Raw genomic sequence first — 24,664 nt, forward strand, 5'->3', positions numbered from 1 at the left:
GTGGCTTCGGAGGAGGGTGCAGCTTTTTCTGTGGTGCTGCGCAAGGCGGCCGCAGCCCTTGGGCTTGAGCTGCCTGCCGTGGCTGTGAGGACTATCCTCCTCACTGAGGTGCTTCAGTCTGCCGCAAGCTCCACTGAGCCTCTGCTGCAATTCAATGAGGCCCTCATTGACGTTCTGCAGGGCACCTGGTCCAAGCACTCCACAGTCCCTCCTGTGGATAGGAACGTTGCCAGGCGCCACCGCCCTGCTCCGGGCGACCCCAGTTTTCTGTCCCAACACCCCACCCCCGAGAGTCTGGTTATCCAGGCCTCTACCTCCCAATCCTCCTTCCCGTCCGCTCCTCCGGACCGGGATTCCAAGAGACTGGAACAGTTCGGTAAGAAGCTGTTCTCCTCGCTCAGTTTGGGCCTGCGGTCTTTGAACACCGCCTGCCTCTTGGACCGTTATTCCCACTCTCTGTGGGATACGGTGGAGGACGTGCTGCCCCTGTGCCCGGAGGAGGCCCGGGCACAGCTTTCCTCAGCTCTGGCCTATGGGAGAGATTCAGCGCGCCATGCAATCCGATGTGGACTCGACACTACGGACTTGCTGGGTAGGGCGATTTCTACCACGGTGGCGCTTCGACGTCACGCCTGGCTGCGGTCCACGTCCTTTTCAGGGGATGTCCAGAGCACTCTCATGGACATGCCTTTTGATGGCACTCGCCTTTTTGGTGAGAAAGCGGACAGTGCGCTGGCTTGCTTCAAGGACTCCCCGGCTCTGGCCAAGTCCTTGGGCCTCTTGACCCCGCGGCCACAACTTTCCGCTTTTCGCTCCTTTCGTGGCCAAGGAAGGGGCACCCCCTCGCGTCCGCCTAGCCTCCGGCCGCAGAACCAGCCTGCACGCGGTCGCGGTTTCTGCCGAGGCGGGACTGGAGGACAACGCGGTCAGTCCACATCCACCCCGGCAGCATCCGCCTCAAAGCCTTCCTAGTCCGAGCTTTCAGGCCCATTCCTCGCCAGTGGGAGGCAGGATTCGCCATCACCTGCTCCACGGGCGTACCATTATGTCGGACAGGTGGGTGCTGCAAATCGTCCGACGGGGCTACTCCCTCCCCTTCGAGACGACCCCTCCAGCCATGGCACCGCAGCACCACCGTATCTCGGAGGATCATTTGAATCTTCTGCAAGAGGAAGTTTCGGCCCTCTTGGCCAAAGAGGCCGTCGAGCGCGTTCCGCGCCCAGAAGTAGGTCGTGGTTGTTGTTCCCACTACTTTCTGGTTCCCAAGAAGGGCAAAGGGGGCCTACGCCCTATCTTGGACCTCAGGAACATCAATGCCTTCCTCCGGAAGGAACGGTTCAAAATGTTGACTTTGGCTCAGGTTCTAGCTGCCCTAGACCCTGGAGACTGGATGGTAGTGTTGGACTTGCAGGACGCATATTTCCACATCCCCGTCCTGCCGGCCCACCGGTGTTACCTGCGGTTCACGGTGGGTCAGGAGCACTTTCAGCTCACCGTGCTCCCCTTCGGCCTTACCAGTGCCCCTCGGGTGTTCACGAAAGTGATGGTGGTGGTCGCAGCTCATCTGTGCACATCGGGGGTTCCAGTCTTCCCCTATCTCGACGACTGGCTGTTGAAGGCGGGCTCGCCCCAGGCAGTCGTCTCCCACCTCCAGACTACGGCTGATCTCCTGCATTTGCTGGGGTTTTCCATCAACGTGCCGAAGTCACACCTGAGCCCCTCTCAGAAGCTCCTCTTCATCGGAGCGGTTCTCGATTCGGCACAGTTCCGGGTTTATCCACCGGAACAGCGGGTAAGGGATATACAGGCCCTGATTCCCATTTTTCGGCCTCTATCCTGGGTTTCGTTCAGGCTAGTGTTGCGGCTTCTGGGGCTGATGGCCTCCTGCATCCTACTAGTGCATCACGCCAGGCGGCACATGCGGGCTCTGCAGTGGGACCTGAAGTTTCAGTGGGCTCAGCATCACAGCAACCTGTCCGACCATGTCTTGATCTCGGAGGGCACTGCACAGCAGTTGCAGTGGTGGCTCACGGACCGCGATTGGGTCACGGGCAAGAGCCTCTCCCTACCCCTACCGGAGCATGTCGTAGTGACGGATGCATCCCTCCTGGGATGGGGTGGCCATATGGGAGAGGCGGAGATCAGAGGCCTCTGGTCTCCGGCTGAGTCTCGCCTCCACATCAACTTGTTGGAGCTGAGAGCGATCCGACTTGCACTGAAAGCCTTTCTTCCCTCTGTCCGAGGAAGTGTCGTGCAGGTGTTCACGGACAACACCACCGCCATGTGGTATTGCAACAGACAGGGCGGGGTGGGGTCGCGGACCCTTTGTCAGGAGGCTCTGCGCCTCTGGACATGGCTGGAACACCAGGGCGTCACCCTAGTGGTTCAACATCTGGCGGGCTCTCTGAATGCCAAAGCAGACGAACTCAGCCGCCGGTGCATGATGGATCACAAATGGCGTCTGAACTCAGAGGTGGCGCAAGGTCTCTTTCAGCAGTGGGGAGAGCCTTGGTTAGATCTATTCGCCACCGAAGAGAACGCGCAATGTCAGCAGTTCTGCGCGTTGGAGTTTCCAAGGCGGCAATCGCTCGGCGACGCTTTTCATCGCGAGTGGAGTTGCGGTCTGTTGTACGCCTTTCCGCCTATACCACTTCTGCTCAGAGTGCTGAAGAAGATCAGGCACAACCGGGCCCAAGTCATCTTGGTGGCTCCGGATTGGGCACGAAGGTACTGGTATCCCGAGCTACTCAGTATGTTGACCGATCCTCCGATACGTCTGCCCCTTCGGGAGGATCTTCTGTCGCAGCAGCAGGGGACTGTCCTCCACCCGAACCTGTCCAGCCTCCACCTCCATGCGCGGAGATTGAGCGGCGGCAGTTGATGCCATTTGACTTGCCTCCTGAAGTCTGTGATATCATTTTGGCAGCCAGGCGTCCCTCCACAAAGACGGTATATGCCTGCCGGTGGAACAAATTTGTGGCATGGTGCACAGCAAAGGCTGTGGATCCCCTTTCCGCCCCTCTTTCTGAGGTTCTCCTCTTTCCTCTTTCTTCTTTCTTTGGCCCAGCAGGGCTCTGCCTTGGGCACCTTGAAAGGTTATCTTGCTGCCATCTCTGCCTTCTTACTGCTTCCTGATCAGCCTTCTCTTTTCAAGTCCCCTGTAGTTTCATGCTTTCTTAAAGGCATTACTCACACGTTCCCTCCTGTCCCTTTCGTAATGCCTCAGTGGGACTTGAATCTTGTCTTAACATTTCTGATGTGCGCTCCCTTTGAGCCTCTTCACAATTGTCCTCTTCGTCTTTTAACTCTTAAGACTGCTTTCCTGGTAGCCATCACCTTGGCTAGACGGGTGAGTGAGCTCCAGGCTCTATCGTCCAAGCCTCCTTTTCTATCTGTTCATTCAGACAAGGTTGTCCTTCGGCCTCGTCCTTCCTGTCTACCGAAAGTGGTGACCCCCCCCTTTCATCTTGGGCAATCTGTCACCTTGCCCACCTTCTTTCCGCCTCCGCATCCTTCCAAAGAGGAAGAGCGGCTGCACCGTCTGGACCCAAAACGTGCGCTCTCCTTTTATTTGGACCGCACGAAACAGTTCCGTGTGGACGACCTGCTTTTCATTGGCTACGTGGGTGCTAAGAAGGGGAAAGCTGTGCACAAACGGACCATCTCCCGGTGGGTCGTTTTGTGTATAAAAGCCCGTTATTCCTTGGCAAAAAAGGACCCTCCTGTTGGACTGCGAGCCCATTCTACTCGGGCCACAGCGGCTACTACTGCTTTGGGACGGGGAGTCCCTTTGCAGGACATCTGTCAGGCGCCGACGTGGGCTTCGCTGCACACTTTTGCCAGGCATTATTGCCTAGACAGCCAAGTCCGGAGGGATGGCTTCTTTGGCCGTTCTGTCATCCAGGACTTTCTGGTGTGATCTTGGTTCGCAGACCCACCACCGGGGTTGGTATTGCTTGGGTATCTATTCTAAGGTGAGGAATCTAACTAACGGGTTTCTTTCAGATAAACAAGTTACTTACCTTCGGTAACGATGTATCTGTAAGAAACATTAGTTAGTTAGATTCCTCACCGACCCACCCCTCCTCCCCGTTCTGCGAACTGACATCTAGGGTTAAGGCTATCCTTTTCAGGACCCTAGATTTTTTGGCACCAGTGTCGGTCTCTTGCATGGCTCTGTGTTCCTGGCACGGAAAGCTATGTACAAGAACTGACGTCAGCGCGCGAGGGCGGCGTCTAAGTACTCCGACGTCATTCCGGCGCACGACGCCAACGACGGACGCGGAGCCGCAGACGACGCCTAGCGACGAGCAAGGGGTATTGATACAAAAATCTTCCGGATCCAGTCTGACGCCTGGGGATATTCTAAGGTGAGGAATCTAACTACCTAATGTTTCTTACAGATACATCGTTACCGAAGATAAGTAACTTGTTCTTTAATACCTATTGTTGGTTCTAAAATAAAACCAGCATATATTTTTTATATATAAACCATTGGCCTAGAGTTCAGTTATTGAGTATGTGAGACCATTTGCTGACTGAGTGTGTACAACAAATGCTTTACACTGTCCTCTAATACTGCCTTACTGCTCGACCAAGCTACCACTTTAGAGAGTAAGGTTATATCAAACTTTAGCCTCTGCCAAACCACTGGGGACTGTGGACTCTGTACACCCTGTACCTATTTGGGAACAGTATATACAGAGCCACTTTCTCACAACTCCTCAGCCAATTTTGAAATAAGGGATGGTCCACCGTCGGACCAGGTTCAAGCATTGCGAGACCTGTCACAGGCTGATGCTTATGATGGATCTGCACCTCGTGTGCCTTTGGTGTCTGGAGCACGACCAAGACCCGAAGTCGTGCTCTGACTACCGGGCCATGAATCGAAAATATTTGCGGGAGCGGTCCCGAAAGCTCATGGAGGCCCAGCGGTTGGCTCCGCGTTGCTCCTGGTCTCGTCCGAGAGGAAGGTCTCGAGGCTGCTAGGTGGAGGTCTTCGGGTAAATCCAAGAAGAAGGTGAAAAAGCACGGATGCTCTTCGCCTTTTTCCTGCCGCTCGGCTGACGCGATGCGGAAACCAGAGCACTCTTAAGCTCCGTCTCCGGTGCCTCCTTCTGGGACGACTCCGCACCTCCCCTCATTTCCGAGAGCCGGAGTGTCACCTGCCTAACTTCGTACATTTTACGAAGCCCTCCATTGTATCTTTGGGCAGCCTTACTCTGTTGGCGTGCCTTCAGCACCTGCAGAGCCGGTCGGGGGTCCTGGGCCTTTGATGCCGGCAGGTCTGGCCCCAGTGCGGAGGGCCAATGCGGACCCAGGCCGGGATCTGGACTGAAGCTGGGCGGCCTTACCTGACAATCCCCAGCGTCGGTACCGGCGGTGACGCCCCCAGTCAACGTCGTTCCCATCCTCACCCCCTAGATGGCACCGGAGCCGGATCGACTTCGGATCCAACACCGGAGGGTACTTTTGTTATCCTGTTCATCCCTGTTGTTACTGATCACCAAGAAAGGTGGTGTTGAGGACTTGGTGGACTATGGACCCTTTAGCAGACAAGCTAGAAGAGCCAGACTGGAGAGAGCACTTGGGTGACGCCAGTGGTCTGGACACTTCTCCAGACCTTGGCATGCTATGTCCCCCTACCGTGGCTACAGAGGATGGAGCGTCCTACGCTCTGATGGTGAGAAGGGTGGCCAAGGTCTTGTGCCTTGAGCTCCCTTCAGTGGCGGTCAGGACTAACCTCCTGACAGAGGTTCTTCAACCTGCGGCATCCACTTCTAAACCCCTATTACCCTTCAATGAAGCCCTCACTGACGTCCATCACGGCACCTGGTCCAAGCCCAGCACAAGGGCCCTGGGCGACCCAGTTTTCCTCACCTCACACCCTTCTACTCCCCCCCCCCCCCCCCCCCCCCCCGACGGGAATCCAAGAAGCTGGATCACCTTGGGAAGTGCATGTTTTCTTCCTCCAGCTTAGCACTGCGGTCTGTTAATACTGCGTGCCTCTTGGGCCGATACTCCCATAACATCTGGGACTCGGTTGTGCAAGTGCTCCCTCAGTGCCCAGGCCGTTCTTGCTCACGCAGTGGCGGATGGGAGAGACCCAGCCAAATTCACAATAAGAGGTTTGCTGGATACCACCGACTCACTAGGCAGAACGATTGCCATGCCAGTAGCCCTTCGGCACTACGCCTGGTTGAGGACATCTGGCTTTTTGGGGGGATGTCCAGTCTACCTTGATGGACATGCGTTTTCATGGTCTTCGCCTTTTTGTTGGCTAAGCAGAATCCGCGCTGGAGCGCTTTAAAGATTCTCGGGTAACAGCCAGATATTTGGGCCTCTCTGCGCCTTCCCGACCACTCCAGTCTGCTTTTCCCTCCTTTCTTGGCTACGGAAGGGTCGCCCGGCAGCATCCGTCCCAGTCAGGTCACCGGTTCACACAAGCTGCCCAGCTTGGTAGTTATCTCTCCAAAGCTTCCAGCTGCATGTCTGCTTGGTAATGACCTGGAAACCTCAGCATGGGCTGAGGTAGAACTAAAAACCAATGCATAATGCTGGACATCGCTGAGATTGTGTGTCAAGACTAGAGCACAGAGCTGAAAGCTGGGTGAAAAAGAAGTGTTGGAGCCTGAAAGTATGGCCCAACCTTCCAAGAGGAAAGTCAAGAAGACTGGGAAACCAGCTTCTGTACACAAAAGTATCAGGACTCCTCTCCTCAGGTAGAGGACTTGGACACCCCAGAGGGAACTGAGCCCATGGAGCTTGACCTTCACCATGTTGAACTCTTAGACCCAGGGGGACCCTTTAGGGAAGAGCTGTGCCTTGGACAGCAGGACTGTCCACATCTTGAAAGCCTAAGGCAGCAAGCTGCTACCCAGGAAAAGGGAGATGTCAGTGGTATCCACAGTCTACTGGGAGGAGGGGCTACTGTACACTGAGGCCAGAGACCCCAACCCTGGAGCCTCTAAGAGAGTGATAGAGCCTCATAAGTACAGGGAGTTCCTACTAACTTTAGCTCATGACCTCCCCTTAGCTGGACATCTGGGCCAACCCTAAACCTGGGAAAGGCTAGTTAGCCACTTTTACTGGATCCAGATGTCTCAGAGTAAAGGAGTTTGTCAGCTCCTGTGTCACCTGTAAAGCCAGTGGCAAAACAGGTGGACACCCAAAGCCCCCCCCCTTGATCCAACTACCAGTGGTTGGGTTCCCCTTTGAAAGGGTAGGTGTGGACATAGTGGGTCCACTTGAACCTCCCACAGCATCAGGAAGCAAATTTATACTAGTGGTAGTGGATCATGCCACTAGGTATCCTGAGGCAATTTCCCTTAGAACTACTACAGCTCCTGCAGTAGCCATGGCCCTCATTGGTGTCTTCACCAGGGTAGGGTTTCCTAAGGAGGTGGTTTCAGGCAGAGGGTCAAACTTCATGTCTGCTTACCTAAAACACATGTGGAAACAGTGTGGAGTGCAGTACACGTTTACTACACCCTGTTCGAGGCATGTGGGCTGCTGAATTCATATCTGTGCATAGATCGCCGCCTAGTGTTGGGTCCGGATGTTTACACGTTGTTGTCCTGGAAGAGTCTTCGAAGTATCCTTGGATAGGTGACTCCTCCCCTGGACTACAGTGCGCATGGGCATCCTCTCCATCCTCAGATTGTTTTTTTCCGCCATTGGGTTCGGATGTGCTTATCTTGACTCAAGTTAGGAAAAACTCTTTTCAGGCCAAAAGGCCTCTAGTTCGCGTCTGTACTGTTCCCGATCGGTATCGATAGTATCTTTGTTAGTTTACTAACGTCCAAAACCAACTTTTTCGCATCTTACCCGACCATCGACCCGACTTCGACGATGGAATCGAGGACACCATTCAAGCGGTGTCCGGTATGCAATGCGAAATATCCCCACATCGACGTCCATCCGGTGTGCAACAAATGCCTTTCACCGGATCACGACGAATCTACATGCATGGCCTGTGCCCGATTTCGATCCAAGAAGACTCTACGGAATCGACGAGCGGCGAGACTCGAAGCGCAGCAAGCGGCACCGGCCCCAGCAGACATCTTCAACGCCGAGACCGAAGATATCGAAGAAGTGGAGAACCTACCCTCCAGTCCCGCTTCCGAACATAACTCCGGATCGGAAGACGTCGACGAAACACTCTTTCGTAGAGATGAAGACGACACCGAGGTAGGAGACTACAATGAGGCCTTAGGGGCCGAAGAGAGTAGCTCCGGTGACGAGCAAGGCCTACCCGTTCAGACTGAGGAAAGCCCAGTGCAACAGTCTATGGCTCCGGTCGAGGGATCGCCTTCGGGCCTTACCCAAAACCTATCCCGCAGTTCTTCGGCCCCGCCCTCCGGCCCGGCCTCGGACATTCAGCGGCAGCCATTACCGCCCAAAACGGCTGGTTTCCCTTCTTCGAAACCGAAACCAAAAGCTGTATTGATTCAATTGAAACCGAAACCGAAAGTGGCGCTGGTCGGATCGAGGCCCTCCACACCTTCGACGCCAGCAAAACACGTCGGCACCGAGCGCACCAAACGAGACTTCGGTGCCGCACTTGAAGCGGCCGACGTCGGAGTCAGCGTACGGAAAAAGGCCCTCGGTGCCACCAAACCTGCTCAGCTCCCGGCACCGACGCAATCGACTCCGACCCCAAAGGTCAAACTGCCTGCTGCGCCTCGCACCGCTTCAACGGCAACACCAAAGCCACATTCATCGAAGACGTCGACGGCCATTCCCACCCCTTGACTCGATGACCCACCGGCGCCGAAAAAGTCCACGGCCGCTTCTACAGAACCGGTCGGCGCAAAAGAATCGAGGGCGCTCCAGATGCGACCCGTTACTGAGCAAAGCACCAAAAAGAAGACGGTCCTCCAGGACATGTCGGGCTCCGAGCCAATAAAAGCTCCAGCAGCCTCTAAGGCACCAGCCAACATTACCTTTGGCCTGCCACCATCCACGGCCCCAAAACTGTTCCAAATCAGGACACGGGTCACCCATACCACGATCACGCCAGCCGAACGCTCTGCGGAGACGTCTCCATCCCATCTCATCGACGCCGACACCGGCAGGATGATTATCCACAAAAGGAAAATAACTTCTGAGCCAGCTTTAGAATCCTTCCGGATCCCACTAAAAAGAAAGCTGCCTGTGGCTTCGGAACCAGTTCTTTACGAACCTTTCCACTCACCCTACCAGGATCCACAATCCTTCTCTCCCGCACACTCCGACACGGATGCGTTAGAGGACTACATGGGTGACCAAGTCCCCTACCCCGGAGACACGGACCCTGACGGCCAACAGGACCCTGATCAAGCTTGGGATGACCCTGTGGACCCAAGTGCACCTATGGATGCACAGGACCCGCAACTCTATGGAGCAAAAACATCTCCCACAGAGGACACTGCAGCGTTCAACGCTCTCATTGAAAGTGCTTCGGCCAATCATGGAGTGCAACTTCACTCTGACACCGTCGAGGACGACTTTCTTATGGACACTTTCGCAACCTCAGAAAGAAATATAAAGACTCTGCCCATGTTAAAGGGGGTCCTCAAACCAGCGAAGGACATCTTCAAGGAACCCACCAGGGCAAGAGTGATAAACCCCAGGATCGACAAAAAATACAGATCAGCGCCTGGGGACCCTACTTACATTAGAGGCCAATTACCTCTGGATTCCATTGTCGTTGCGAATGCTCGCAAGAGGGCACACTCGCTAACAGGTGACGCTCCTCCCCCGGACAAAGAGTCCAAGGTGTTAGAGACCTCTGGCAAACGGGTTGCCGCACAGGCAGCTAACATATGGCGCATTGCCAATACTCAAGCGCTCCTCGCTCGCTACGATAGAGCGCACTACGACACATTAGAGCAAATACTCCAACATCTCCCTGACCAATACAAAGAAGGTGCAGAGATCCTCATCAGGGAGGGACAGCTCCTCACAAACGCATCCATCAAGTGTGCGCTGGATGCCGCAGACACAGCTGCCAGGGCCATAAACACTAGCGTCATGTTGCGACGACATGCCTGGTTGCGAATCTCCGGATTCAAACCTGAGGTGCAAAATAACATACTCAACCAGCCTGTCAACCCCGACTATCTATTCGGGCCGGAGGTTGACCCCACCCTAGAGAAAATAAAAAAGGACACGGACACTGCAAAGTCCATGGGGGCTCTCCAGACTCAGTCCTTTCGGAGCGGCTCCTTTCGTCGCCCCGGAAATAGAGGAGCAGGTAGAGGACAGGGGTCACAGCAAACATACAACAAGGGCAATACACAAACCACCTACGATAAAAACACCCGGGGTGGATATCGTGGCTCCAGTACAAAGGGCAGAGGACGCGGCTACGGCAACACCAGGTCCTCCCCCCAAGAACAAGCAGTGACGCCCTCTCCCTTCCTCCCGACCACATAACACCTGTCGGGGGAAGGCTACAAAGGTTCCTGTCCACGTGGAACTCCATCACCACAGACAGGTGGGTCAAAGATATTGTCAAATACGGTTACTGTCTAGAACTAACCTCCACTCCACCCACAATACCTCCAAAAAACCGTCCTATGTCCTCAGAGCACTTAACGCTCTTACAGCAGGAGGTGCAAAGTATGCTTCTAAAAGGCGCAATAGAGGTCGTACCCGTCCACGAGCAGGGTACGGGGGTGCACTCCCTGTACTTTTTAATACCGAAAAAGGACGGGTCACTCAGACCTATATTAGATCTGAGACCCCTAAACCGATACATTCTTTCCGAGCATTTTCACATGCTCACTCTACAGCAAGTCCTCCCGCTGCTCAAGCAGGGAGACTTTCTGGCCACACTGGACCTCAAGGATGCGTATTTCCACATACCCATTCACCCCTCACACAAAAAATACCTCAGGTACACTGTTCAAGGGCAGCACTACCAATTCAAAGTCCTTCCCTTCGGCGTGACAACAGCACCCAGGGTGTTTACAAAGTGCCTAGCTACTGTGGCGGCACATCTACGGAGGCAGCACATACACGTCTACCCTTACCTGGACGACTGGCTCGTTCAAGCGAAGTCAGCCCAGCAATGTGCCAGCCACATGTCCCGCACCATTCACCTCCTTCACAGTCTGGGGTTCTCACTAAATTACCCAAAATCCCATCTCCAGCCCGCACACGTACAACAGTACCTAGGTGCGACTATAGACACTCTGGCGGCCACAGCTCAGCCAAATTTAGTGAGAATCAACAGCATGCAAATGCTGATTTCCAAGTTCAAACCACAACACTCCCTGCCAGCGCGAGTGTTCATGCAGTTGATAGGCATGATGGCCTCCTGCATCTTCATAGTCCCACACGCGAGACTACATATGCGCCCGCTTCAGGAGTGCTTAGCACGTCAGTGGAATCAGGCTCAAGGACAGTTGAAAGACCTAGTGTTGGTGAGCGGTCGGCCATACAACTCTCTGCATTGGTGGAATCCACAAAACCTTTGCAAGGGCCGACCGTTCCAAGAGCCTGTCCCACAGATAATACTGACGGCGGACGCGTCTCTCCAGGGATGGGGAGCTCATGTACTCCATTACACAGTGCAGGGACTATGGACACAACAACAAAAGAAGATGCACATCAACCTTCTAGAGCTGATGGCAATCTTCCTCGCTATGAAAGCATTCAAAGTACACTTGTGCAACAAAGTCGTGTTGATCCGGACGGACAACATGACTGCCATGTACTACATACAGAAGCAGGGAGGAACACACTCTCCACAGTTGTCTCATCTGACTCAGAGCATGTGGAAGTGGGCCATTCAGAGGAACATGTTCCTCATGGCAGAACACCTCCCCGGCAAGGACAACCAGATGGCGGATCTGCTCAGCAGACACAGCCACCAGATGCACGAGTGGGAGTTACACCCATCAGTACTCCAACCGTACTTCCAGCAGTGGGGTCATCCAGAGATAGACCTATTCGCGACAAGCGAAAACGCAAAATGCCAAAGCTTTGCCGCCAGGTTCCCACATCCGCAGTCGCAAGGCAATGCGATATGGATGAACTGGTCCGGCAGATTTGCGTACGCTTTTCCCCCAGCGCCACTGATACCGCTGGTGGCACGCAAACTCAGACAACACTCACTGACACTCATCCTGGTTGCTCCAACGTGGGCACGCCAGCCGTGGTACACCACCTTTCTCGAACTTTCCGTGGTGCCGCATCAAAGGCTGCGGGTCAAACCCGAGCATTTGACGCAGAACCATGGAGAGATTCAGCACCCAGATCCGCAACAGCTGAACCTGGCAATCTGGCTCCTGAAGTCCTAGAGTTTGGCTACCTAAACCTGCCACCTGACTGTATGGACATCATTAAGGAGGCCAGGAGACCCACTACCAGAGCTTGCTATGCAGCCAAATGGAAGAGGTTCGTCATTTATTGCAATAATAATGACATTAACCCGCTAGACGCATCCATCCAAAACATTATTTGTTACCTATTACACCTATACCGATGCAATCTGGCGTACGCCTCTATACGTGTCCATTTGACCGCAATATCAGCCTATCTGCAGACCAGGCAGCACCTCTCGCTATTCAGAGTGCCTGCCATCAAAGCATTCTTGGAAGGACTCAAACGAGTCATTCCACCAAGCCACCCACCGGCTCCGATGTGGAACCTCAACTTGGTCCTCACACGCCTGATGGGTCCACCCTTTGAACCTCTACACTCATGCGAGATTCAATTCCTTACCTGGAAAGTAGCTTTCCTAGTAGCGATAACTTCTTTACGAAGAGTTAGTGAACTCCAGGCACTAACTGTTCAAGAGCCATTTATACAGGTTCACGCCAACAGGGTCGTACTACGTACCAACCCCAAATTCATGCCCAAGGTGATATCGCAGTTCCACATGAATCAAACTATTGAACTGCCTGTTTTCTTTCAAAACCCACAAACTGTCGCAGAAAGGGCACTCCATACATTAGATGTGAAAAGGGCCCTCATGTATTATATCGACAGGACCAAACCCTTTAGGAAAACAAATCAACTTTTCGTTGCCTTTGCCCCACACCACAAAGGTAACGCTATCTCCAAAGCAGGTATAGCCAGATGGATCGTTAAATGTATTCAAATTTGCTATCAAAAGGCTAAACGCACTTTAACGATTCCCCCACGAGCCCACTCAACACGTAAGTTAGGGGCCTCCATGGCTTTCCTAGGAAACATTCTTTTGCAGTTCAGTTCAAAAGCTTTATTTCGACAGTTAGTCATAAAAGCACAACAATACAACACATATCGCACAATAAATAAGACATAATACAATACAGTTACAAGATAAAATGATTATTAAATTCCATATACTGTCGGATATCTAAAAGTTTAAAAAAAAGGATATTACTGTAACAGCTGTTTCCTTGCAGATCTTATCCTCCAAGCCCAACCCAAAAATTTAGCTAAACAGCAGGCAAAGAAGGGACGAGCGTCAGAGTGCAATATGCGTAAAGCTTCCAAGTATGATCTTGTACCTAGGCTCCTACATAAAGGCTTCAGCCATCTCAACCTAGGCACAGAATAAGCATGACACTCGAACAACAGATGAGCTATGGACTCGACCCTTAAATTACAAAAGGGACAGTAAGGGACAGTTTGGTATGGAGGTTTCCAGGTAGACGTAAAAAGACCTAGAGGAAGAACACCCACCCTGAATTTAAAGTATAATGCTCTATCACCTGGGTTGGAGATTGCATCCAAATAAGGTTCTCTGAAAGGGATCTCCTTGACTAACAAAAACTGGGCGACAGATTTACAATGATTGGGGTTACACAACCTCTCATTATCTACCCAGAGCCAATAGATCTTTTTGAGCAATTGTTTTGAGGGTGCTGTTCTATTGACCCAAGCATCTCCTAAACCCAGGTCATAGAGAAGTCGCTTAACCTCCCTGAGCCAGATTACCTTATGCCAACCGGATGAGGATAAGATTTCGCTCAGGGCATCTGCGTAACTACTCAATTCAGGGACATTCCATATCCTGGCCCATAATAAAAGGGGACGTAGCCTGGCTTGCTCGCTGATTGAGCGTGTGCCTGCGTCAAACAGGAGGGGAATTGTGGGGTAATTTCATAAGGTCTTTATGAAAGTTGTTTTCAAGGTGTGTCAAAATGTCAACTCTTTGTATACCCCACAATTCCGCACCATACAGAGCTGCACTCACCACCCTTGCCCTGTATATATCAAGAAGTGCCCCAATAGGTTTTAAAGCTGAGGCACGTTGTTCCTTGAGCAGGGCCCCTGTGACCCTCTTGTGGGTCAAGAACACCTTTTGGTGATGCGCCTTCCAGCTCATATTGGCACATAGACGGATACCTAGATAGTCAAATTCGTTGACTCTATCAAGGGGAACAGAGTCCAGGGAAGGAGGAACAGCCGCTTTCCTGGGAGGGTTGAGAACAAGGAATTTGGTCTTGCTTATATTTATGGACAGGCCCTTGGTATCACAAAAGGCCTTAAAGCTAGAAAGCAACTTTTGGATACCTGCTGGTGACTTTGAAATTAGGAGGGTATCATCCGCAAAAAGGAGCGTAGGTACTTTTCTGCCAGCCAAGGATGGTGCGTCTGACGGCTGTTGGAGCAGATGTTCCACCACTCCGTTAACATAAAGAGAAAACAGAGTGGGGGCAAGCACACATCCCTGGCGGACGCCCCTATCTACGGAGATACGAGATGTTTTCTCCCCCTGGGTACCCCACCTAATCTGGGCAAAGTTGCTTTCGTGAAACTTTATAAGCAAGGCCAACAAATAGGGAGGTAAACCCAACCTACCTAAGACATTCCACAGTTGGACTCGTGGGACCAGGTCGAAGGCAGTTCGCAAGTCTATAAAGACTAAATACAAGCTGCCCCCACCCAGCACAACCACTTTCCAATATATCATTAGAAGGCGAAACGTCTGCTCGTTGGTACCCATCCCTGCTCTAAAACCAGCCTGGAAGTCTGACAGAACCTGATTTTCTTCAATCCACTGCAGAATCCTACCTAGCACCACTTTGCCCTCAACCTTTTGTGTAGAATCAAGCAAGCTAATAGGACGATAATTAGCTGGGTCGTCCCGACAACCTTTTTTGAAAATAGGGACGACCTCAGCACCCCTCCATGAGTCAGGGAGAGAACCTCCCGACACAACCTCATTCAATAGTGATGCAATTAACCTACTCCAGGGTAATGGGTATTTCTTCAGCAAGTCACCCGGGATTCCGTCCGGTCCGGCAGCCTTGTTAGAAACAATACAACTAATTGCCCTTGCAACTTCCTCAGTGCTGAAGGGGCAGGGATTAATGGAGGTCTCAGCTGATAAGCTGGCGAGAAGGCCCATGTTAGGATGGAGTACCCCACTTTGGGCAGAGTAGAGTTTAGAGAAGTGGGCAAACCAAAGATCGCCAGGAATATTGCAGGTAAGCAGGGAATCAAAAGGTTTGTCCCTAGCTCTCAGCAGCTCCCAGAACCCCTTGGTGTCTTTCCTGGAGCTTACCTCCACTAAATCCCACCAAAAACTATAATCATGGGCCTCCTTTGCCTCAGCCATAACTTTTTTATAGCGTTTCCTCGCCCATCTAATGCTGCCTGCATCCTTACTTTTCACTGCAGAAATACGTTCCCCCTTTGCGGCCCGACATTTAGAGGAATACCACTTGTTTCTTACCCTAGGAGCACTTTTCGCAGAAACATTCGCGCTGGGTTGGGGTATAATAAACAAATCACTTAACAGCGCAATGGTTTCTGTGAATAATGATGAAACAGATTGGCTGGTGGTACCCAGGGCTTCAAGGCGCGTGCCCGATGCTGCCATAGTGGTCCCTGCCTGTGCCATCCTTTCCTCATCCGCTGCTACTTTAGCCCACTTTAGGCGCCTGCCACAGCGCGAAGGAGCAAGCTCATGGGAGGTTTTCCACTTGTAGGGGAACTCAGCTATGTTCCCAGCCTGCCAGGGGGAAATCAATGTTAAGGAGAGAGGATTGTGGTCGCTATCGCAAGACGCAATAACCTCCATATCGTAATGGAGTGGCCACAAGTTATAATTCAACAGAACATAATCTATTCTAGAAGTGTGTCCCATCCTGTTATAGGTGTGCGCACCCAAAAGATCCGATTTGGATCGACCATTAGTTGATCTTAGGTCAAATTCCATACAGAGAGCATTGATGTCTACCGCGCTCTGGGACCATTTAGGGATCGGGTCTAGGGTCAGGGTGGGAATGCCTCTCCTTATATCCTCATCCCAGGTATCCAAAATATCCTCCCTGGCCAATGGCTCGAAACAGCAATTAAAGTCGCCTGCGAGAAGAATATAAGAATCAATACAGCAGGCGGAAAGATCGTTACTTAATCCTGTGGAGGATAGAGTAGAAGACCCGCCCCTAGCCCCCCTTAAGTAGAGGTTAAAGACCTCCAACTTCCTGCCCCCTGGGCAAAGGATGGATATCCTCTGGAGATCAGGAGAATGTGTCGGCTTTTGGGTTACACTTAAACCTAAAGCAATATTAACCCATATAAGAAGGCCACCCGACGGGCGGCCTTTACGTCCATATTGAAGGGAGGCTGGAACAAAGTAGGTCGTAAAGCCCACTCTGTGCTTAGGTTCAAGGCACCACGTTTCCTGCAAAAGACAGATGTTATAAGGGTCCAAAAAGGCATTCCATTCAGGGATTTCAAAGTTACGGGCGAGCCCTGCTACATTCCAATTTATAATCTTTAGCAAAGGGACGTCAGGGGTAATCTCCCTTGGAGGATTATCTAGTGTGGCCAGAATGGACGCAGGTCCTACCCCCTCCGCAGTAGATCTGTTTAGCCTAGATAGTGGCTCAAACTGGTGGTGATAGGGTGCTATTGCTACATCAGACAACCTCCTGATTGATGAAACATTTTGAATTGGCAAAACATCCTGAATTGGAGGCAAGGGGATCGTACAAGATGGATTCAGTTGATCCCCTACTACTTGGGAGTCGGAAATACATGGCGTATACAAACTCTCCTCTATAGGTAAAACAGAAAACGTTCCCTCTAGACTAAGGGAGCTAACAACCGAAGGAACAGACACTACAAGAGAAGAGTCGTTGTGCCCCAAGGCCTGTAATAAGGGGACCTGGGGAACCGGTTGGCATACGAGTCAATCTACCTCCTCAAGCCCAGCAAACCGATTCGAGGTGGAGAAACCATACCAATTTATACATGAATCTTGAACTTTTTTGGGATGGCTCCTCCAGTTATGGTGGTGTACAACAGACCAATTCTCTTCCCGTGTGTAACTAGGACACGGAGGGTAAAAAAAGGGCAATGGCCTTGGTGTAACAAGAGAACCTTCACCAGTAGGCCAGGAGCAGATGTAATGTGCCGTGTGAGGGTCCTCAAAGGTTACCACTATACAGTCCCCGGGACTAGATTTCTTTGAGGGGCCCACCCAGGGGGTTCTGCGTACCATCAAGATTCTACTTCTCTGTCCAATAGGGATTGGTCTATTCACGTTAAGCCAATGAACTGTCTTGTTCTTCAGAGACTCATAGTTCTCATGATGGCCACTTCCTAACTCAGGGACACCCGTCAGCACAACCACATGATCATTGGCCTCTGGAGGGAGATCAATGTAACCCCCTCTAAAGTTGTTCTTAGCAGGAGGGCTTTTAGATGAATGTAACGCCACTTCGCTAGGAGGGGGCCTACGCGGTGCACCAACTTTGGATTTAGCTAATAGTTGGGGGGTAGGACGCTTTAGAGCCTTAGGTATGGAGGCGGTGTTAGTAGGATCCACACCCACAGTCCCTGGTGTAGGAATCAAACGTGCAGTGGCGGGGACAGGAAGGGAGGTTTGCGGGACTTGAGGGGTTAAACCATGGGGGGGTGGCTCAACAGCAGGAAAACCCTGGTTTTCTAGACTTCTCAGGCCGAGAGTGGCCAGAGCAATGATGCTCTTTTCCATCTCGAGCAGATTATTCTCAATACGTGAGAGTCTAAGATCGAGAGGAGTAAGAAGTTTTTTGAGGGTTTCCCAAACTAAACCTATGAATTCTCCTTCATTACTTTCCCCATTCTCTACATGTAGGCCCTCAACCTCAACCTCTGACTCCGTGACCGTAGAAGCAGTCAAGGGAGCAGAGACTGGACCCTCTTTAGCTCCCACATGATGTGGTTGATCCCTGGGCACACGCCCTTCTATGGAATTTAATGCCGGAGCACTAGTCAAATTCGGGTATTGTGCAACCACAATTTTAGCCTTCTTGCGACCGTAAGCAGACCGGGAGGTGCATCTTTTTTTGGGTTGATATTTTTTGTTAATAGAGCGCCTGAGTGGAAACATAGCAGGGGTAGAATTATTAGAACTAACATCCTGCTTAAAAGGCGTATTAAGAGAATTCATTGCACTATCCTGGGTCAGTGGCTCTAAAGTGGGGGGTAATGTGGGGAGAACCGGGGTGTGATGAACATCAACCTGTGCAACTACACAGTGGGGGATAGGTGGGCGCACCGGGGTAACCACAGTAGCTATACGGCCTAGGGAAGATTTTTTTGACTGATCAATTACCTGGGACAATCTCCTAGCGGATGCCAGTTCCAGGGAAACTCGAGTCTGGAGTTTAGAAATCTCATAATCTATGGCTGTGTTAGTACGAGTAATAAAATCGTCCATAGGGCCAATGATTGAGGGGCCGCCATTTGCGGCCTTGCTCCGTGTTTGCCTTGTAGACATAGCTTGGTAAACAACAACGGCAACCCCCTGGCTAGACTGTGGGTAAGAAATAGTAACTAATCAACAAATAAGGAGCAACAGAACTGTTAAAATGATATACAAAAGAGGGTAGCCCCGACCTGACCTCGCTGACCTCGAACGGCCTCAAACGGCCCGCTCTTTGCCCGGTCTTCGCCCCGGGCTGCGTCCCGCGCGCGTCCCGCTAGCGCGAGTAGGCAGGGAGACGTTCATATAATGGAGGGCAACAGTATTGGGGGAGGAGTCAGGAAGAGGACCAGGTGCGGCTGATCTGCTTCGTGCACAGCACCCTGGTCCTCGCAGTCCTGAATACGCCGGTTCTTGCAGGGTCAGTGTCAGCACACCAGCAACAATTCCCCAAGTGACTGCAGCAGAGTCCCGGTCCCTCGAGCGGCTCCCGCGAAGCGGGGGCCACGAGGCGCGGTGTTGATTTCAAAAGAGCTGGGATGAAAGTCCAAGAAGTCCCTCCGATGGGCAGCAGCACCAGCCGAGATCACAGATGGAGCCCACGATCAGGGGGCTGCACCGCCTGTTTAAGGTGTTGGGGGAGGAGTCAGGAAGAGGACCAGGTGCGGCTGATCTGCTTCGTGCACAGCACCCTGGTCCTCGCAGTCCTGAGTACGCCGGTTCTTGCAGGGTCAGTGTCAGCACACCAGCAACAATTCCCCAAGTGACTGCAGCAGAGTCCCGGTCCCTCGAGCGGCTCCCGCGAAGCGGGGGCCGCGAGGCGCGGTGTTGATTTCAAAAGAGCTGGGATGAAAGTCCAAGAAGTCCCTCCGATGGGCAGCAGCACCAGCCGAGATCACAGATGGAGCCCCTTTGCATGACATATGTAGAGCAGCCACCTGGTCCACTACACATACATTTACCAAACACTATTGTGTAGATGTGCAATCAAAACAGCAGGCAGCTGTAGGACAGGCTGTTCTCAAAACTCTTTTTCAGACCGCTGCAGCTGGCACTGGTAGCCGCCGCTAATAAGAGGGCACTGCTGTATATTCTATGCACAGATATGAATTCAGCAGCCCACATGCCTCGAACTGAATATGCTACTTACCAGTATGCATCTGTTCTTGGCATGTAGGGCTGCTGACATTCATATCGCCCTCCCTCCTCCCCGGCGCCTGTAGCAGCTGCAGCTCTCAGAATTACTGTAAAGCATGGTCATCACTTTCTGTATCTACTCCATCACTGCCACAATGGCGAAAAACAATCTGAGGATGGAGAGGATGCCCATGCGCACTGTAGTCCAGGGGAGGAGTCACCTATCCAAGGATACTTCGAAGACTCTTCCAGGACAACAACGTGCAAACATCCGGACCCAACACTAGGCGGCGATCTATGCACAGATATGAATGTCAGCAGCCCTACATGCCAAGAACAGATGCATACTGGTAAGTAGCATATTCAATCGTCCACAAACCAATGGTCTTGTTGATAGGTTTAGCAAGACATTGAAAGGCATGAATATGGGGCTCCCTGAAACACTCAAAAGGAGATAGGATGTCCTCTTACCATGCTTGCTTTTCACCTACAGAGAGGTGCCTCAGAAGGGAGTAGGGGACCACTCTGTCTTGTAAAAGAGGGCTGGGAGAAGCCTCTCCAAGAACCCAAACAAGACATTGTGGACTATGTACTAGGCCTAAGGTCCAGAATGGCAGAGTACGTGGAAAAAGCTTCCAAAAATCTTGAGGCCAGCCATGAACTTCAGAAGCACCGGTATGACCCAAAAGGACCCCAGGTATTGGTGTTGTGTCTCTCTGATCGTTCCTGGCGTTCCCATTCTTCGAGGTGGGAAGAATCTGACTTGTAGGAGCACTGCTACCTCTTCCTGGGCCACTGCTGCGACGCCTCTCCCCGTAGGCGGCAGGTCGGTGTACCAGCTCTTGCTGCTTTTGTGCCTGTTGCTGCTGCGGGCTAGCTCCTTTACTCCAAGGATCGTCCTTTGGCAATTGGCGAAGCACTGGCAGCCCTCCAGGTTTCTTGAATTCTGTACAACAGCAGGATGACTCTGTTGCTCCATAAGGGCCGGGTGCAGCTGGCAAGGTTGGCGGAAAGTCAGTCGTACTCCTCTGGTCAGCAGTTGTCTTCTTTGTCTACTTTTTCCTTTGGTCCATAGGAATCTTAAGTCCTAAATACTCAGTTTAGGGGTGTTAAGGAGAGTGAGGGGTAGTAGTCCACGGGCTACTTACACCTGGAGTCACTACACCCCCTCGATGACCACTTCCTTTGGGGAGTGGGCATCACCCTGTCCCAGAATTTCTAAGTCTACTACACACAAGATGGTGGGATGTCTAAATTTGTGTTCACGCCCGGCTTGGTCACCCTTGAGGTGTGTTGAGCCTGGCAGTGCAACACGCCTCCTGCATAGCTAATTTTCCTACCTGTCCTAGTGCCAAATGAGCACTGGACTGGACAGGGGTGGTGTACCATTTTCTAGGGACGTGCAGGTGTGCTAAAGTCCTTAGTCAATTAGCACAGTTAGACAGCACCTTGTTTTGGGGAAGGAGCACTGACACTGTGGCCTGATTGGCAGACTTCAGTGCACTGTCAAAGTAAAAAATCTGCGTTTCGTAGCCAAAAAGGGGGCAAAAAGTGGGGGGACAACTGCAACAAAAGCTTAGTTTCCTATTCACCTTATCTGACGTTTGATAGAATTAAGGTCCAAAACCTCACTTTATGCTAAGTGTATCAATGTCATTGCATCTTGGAAAATAAATTGCTTGCTGACCTTTTTTTCCTCACCGATTTGCCCTTAGAAAAAACCCTCTACTCCTTAGACCTCTGGTGTTTACAGTTTTAAATAGGAAGAACAAAGTAGGATAATAGCTACCACATCGGCACTTCTTTCCTGAAATGTATGGAGTTTTGTCCATATTTTTACCAAGCATTACTGCTTGGAGATGCATCTTTATTCAAAACAGCAGTTGTACTGGTACTACGCAACCTGTTTGATTACGGTAAGCCAGATTTTGTAATTTCCATATTTTTCTTTCGTAATCTTAATACATACATTTGAATCTATAAAAGATTCAGTGCTGGAGACGAAAGTCCCTTATCTGTAGTTACAGTTCTTCAGCCTTGGTATCCTCCATAAATTCACGTGCGCCGTCCCTCCTCGCTGTTTATGAAGCCACTGCCATTTTCTTTGACAAGCTATGAAAATCGGTCATTTTGTGCTGTATGCACGGTTGACATGCTAATCCTATTCTCCTCATTGGCCTGAGTTCCAGTGATCTGATGAGGTGGATTGTCTCCATGAAATCTGCTTCTGGTTCAATGTTGTTTTGCTCTGTGTTGATCCTGCTATACAATTATGGACTATTTTGAGGGTTCCCAGCCTGACATCTGAGAATAATTCAAGTATGTGACTACATGAAAGATACCAATGCAAACGAACTGTAGTTATACCTAAGAAACGTTTTGATACATCTTCTGAACCTTACCTTTCTACTTCCTGTGGCTTTATTGGCAGACTATCACCCTCTCTGGTCGTACTCAAACATACTGCTGAGATTGTATTTTATAATTTATCGTTGCTAAAAGTATTTATGCTCTTTCTTTATGACTTAAAAGAGCTAGTGTTGGTATTAATAGCTGTTCTTTTATTATTATTACATGGTTATGCCACTGCTTAATATTCTTATGAATTTGTTATTGATTGAAACATGTTTTTTGTTTGTTCCTTTTAGGCAGATGATGTAAGAGCTCTGCTAACAGCAGCCATGCCTCCCTCTGCGTTATCAACATGTTACACACCTCTGATCATCAGTACAACTCATCCTGTGGCAGCCAACAGTGTGGCATTGTCTCCCATCACATCTAGCACGTCAAGTCTCTCTGCTGCTATTAGCCTCGACAACCTGCCTGAGACCTTTTCGGAACTCTCTTCTCCTAAGTCTAATAGAACAGAAGGAGCTATTGCACTAGAGAAAAAGCATGAAGGTGGGTCTTTTGGTATTAAATGTGCATTTTTTGCCTGTCTGACTTAAAGAGATTGTCATGTTATATGGTTTCTTGTCATTAATTGGTGAAAATAATAATTTAGGGCAACTTAGCGAAAAATATTACACTTTGATTTACAGATTATAATAAATAACATTCATGTGTTGTCTGATGGCACAAATAAAGAAGACCCAAAGCATTTTCTTGCTCAGCTATGGTACACATACATAGCATCTATTGTTGGTATCAAACAGTTGATGGAGAGAAGAAACATCAACAGAAGGTGCCAACTAAATGCACTTAATCCATTGTTGAATTAATAAAATAGCTGGCTTTACATTGCAAAATTTTCAAAAACCTTGATCAGTACAAGTTTAATCAATCTTTGAATTCCCGTGGCTATAGGTAAACGACAGGCCTGCCCCCTCTCACCGCTGCTGTTTGCCTTAGCGGTGGAGCCCTTGGTGTGTATACTTAGGGAGCGGGAGCCAAAGTGGGGTCTTGCAGTGCTTAGACACCCTCTAGTAGTGTCCTATACGCAGACGACGCGTTGGTCCATTTGACAGCTGACCCTGCAGTGCCGCCAGAGGTCATGGTCCTATTTAACTGCATTTGGAGCCCCGTCTTGCCTCTGTGTTAATTGGGATAGATCCTTCTTACTTCAGCTACTCCTATCCCTGAAGGCCATCTGGATTTAATGCTGTGTAAAGGACTGCATTAACAGTTTGACTCCATTAAATATGTAGGTATACAGGTGTATTATGACCAAAGCAAAACGAACAAATGATCGACGCAATGCAGAACAATGCAACATTCATCCTCAGTCGCAAAGATCTGGGTTTTGTCCATTGTTCTTTTGCTCACCATGCCACCCCTGTTTGGGTGGTCATCTAGCCATATTCAAATCAGTTTTGCACAGGGAAGACCTGAAGCACTTATTGTGCCACCCTTAGAGCCCCTGTACCTTTTTACACACACACTCACACTCTCTCTTGCCTGTTTTGGTGCAGAACAAAGTGAAGAGTTGACATGGCACACATCCCTGTGTGCCATGTCTACAATCATAGGTCAGCCACAGCTCTAGCTGGGTGCACTATACATGTGGTGAGGGTACAAGTGCATGAGCCCTGTACCCCTACAGTGTCTAAGCCAATTCCTAGTGCAGTAATGCCATTAAGAGTATATGTTGCTGCGAGTTTGTCATTAAGAACTCCACAGTACCTTAATGGCTTTACTGAAAACTGAGAAGTTTGGTATCAAACTTCTCAGCACGTTAAACCCACACTGATGCGAGTGGGGGATTTTTTGAAAAATGCACACAGAGGACTCCTTAGAAATGCCCCCTGAAAAATGACTTCACACTAGTGTCCAGACTGAGGGGCTGCTCCCCAGCTGCCACCACCAGACATATTTCTGGACCCCTGGGTCGAGAGCCTGCTGCTTGAGGGGTCTGAAACAATTCACATCCTGGGACGGGGTGCCAACCCTCCTCCCCAAGGATGGGCAGGGTTCACCAAGAGGAAGCTTCAAAGGCTTGCCGCCTTGGTGAGCTTCCCCATGCCTTTTGCTGCTTCCAGCAACTGGTCCCCACCGGTTCTGACCCCCACTTTGGGCGGGAGAACCGGTGGGAAAACCAAGTGAGGAAGGTAGGTGTGCCCACCTTTGCCAAACCCACCCCTCTGATGGGGTAGGCGAGGTGAAGCACAACTCTGTCCCCGCCATCTTGCAGATGGGGAGACCCAGCATATGCCCCCTCCCACTGGAGGGTGGTTTAATAGGGGGTGTACCCACCCCAAGCAAGGGATCCATTGGTCCCAACCTTTTACTTACCTGTAACACCCCTAAATCTACTATTTAGGGGCACCCCTGAACCTTGCCTCCTCAGGCAAGCAACGACAAAAAGAAGGACCGAACAGCCGTGCCGAAGCTAAGAAGAGGAGGAGGCCCACTGACTTGGCCCCAGCCCTATCGGCCTGTACGCACCTCAAACCTGCAGAAGTG

At 51.1% G+C, this 24,664-nt stretch overlaps 1 protein-coding gene across 2 annotated transcripts in view; it reads left to right on the plus strand.

The window, feature by feature from the left end:
- TNKS2 (tankyrase 2) overlaps positions 1-24,664 on the plus strand; it is a 689,601-nt gene that overhangs the window by 325,603 nt on the left and 339,334 nt on the right. For both annotated transcript variants that reach the window (XM_085605833.1, XM_085605841.1), the window contains one exon: positions 22,411-22,663. In XM_085605833.1, the coding sequence (XP_085461959.1) occupies positions 22,411-22,663 (253 nt within the window). The remainder of the gene's footprint in view (positions 1-22,410; positions 22,664-24,664) is intronic.

The sequence above is a fragment of the Triturus cristatus genome, chromosome 1_2 (genome assembly GCF_964204655.1).
Source record: "Triturus cristatus chromosome 1_2, aTriCri1.1, whole genome shotgun sequence".
Classification (NCBI taxonomy): Eukaryota; Metazoa; Chordata; class Amphibia; order Caudata; family Salamandridae; genus Triturus; species Triturus cristatus.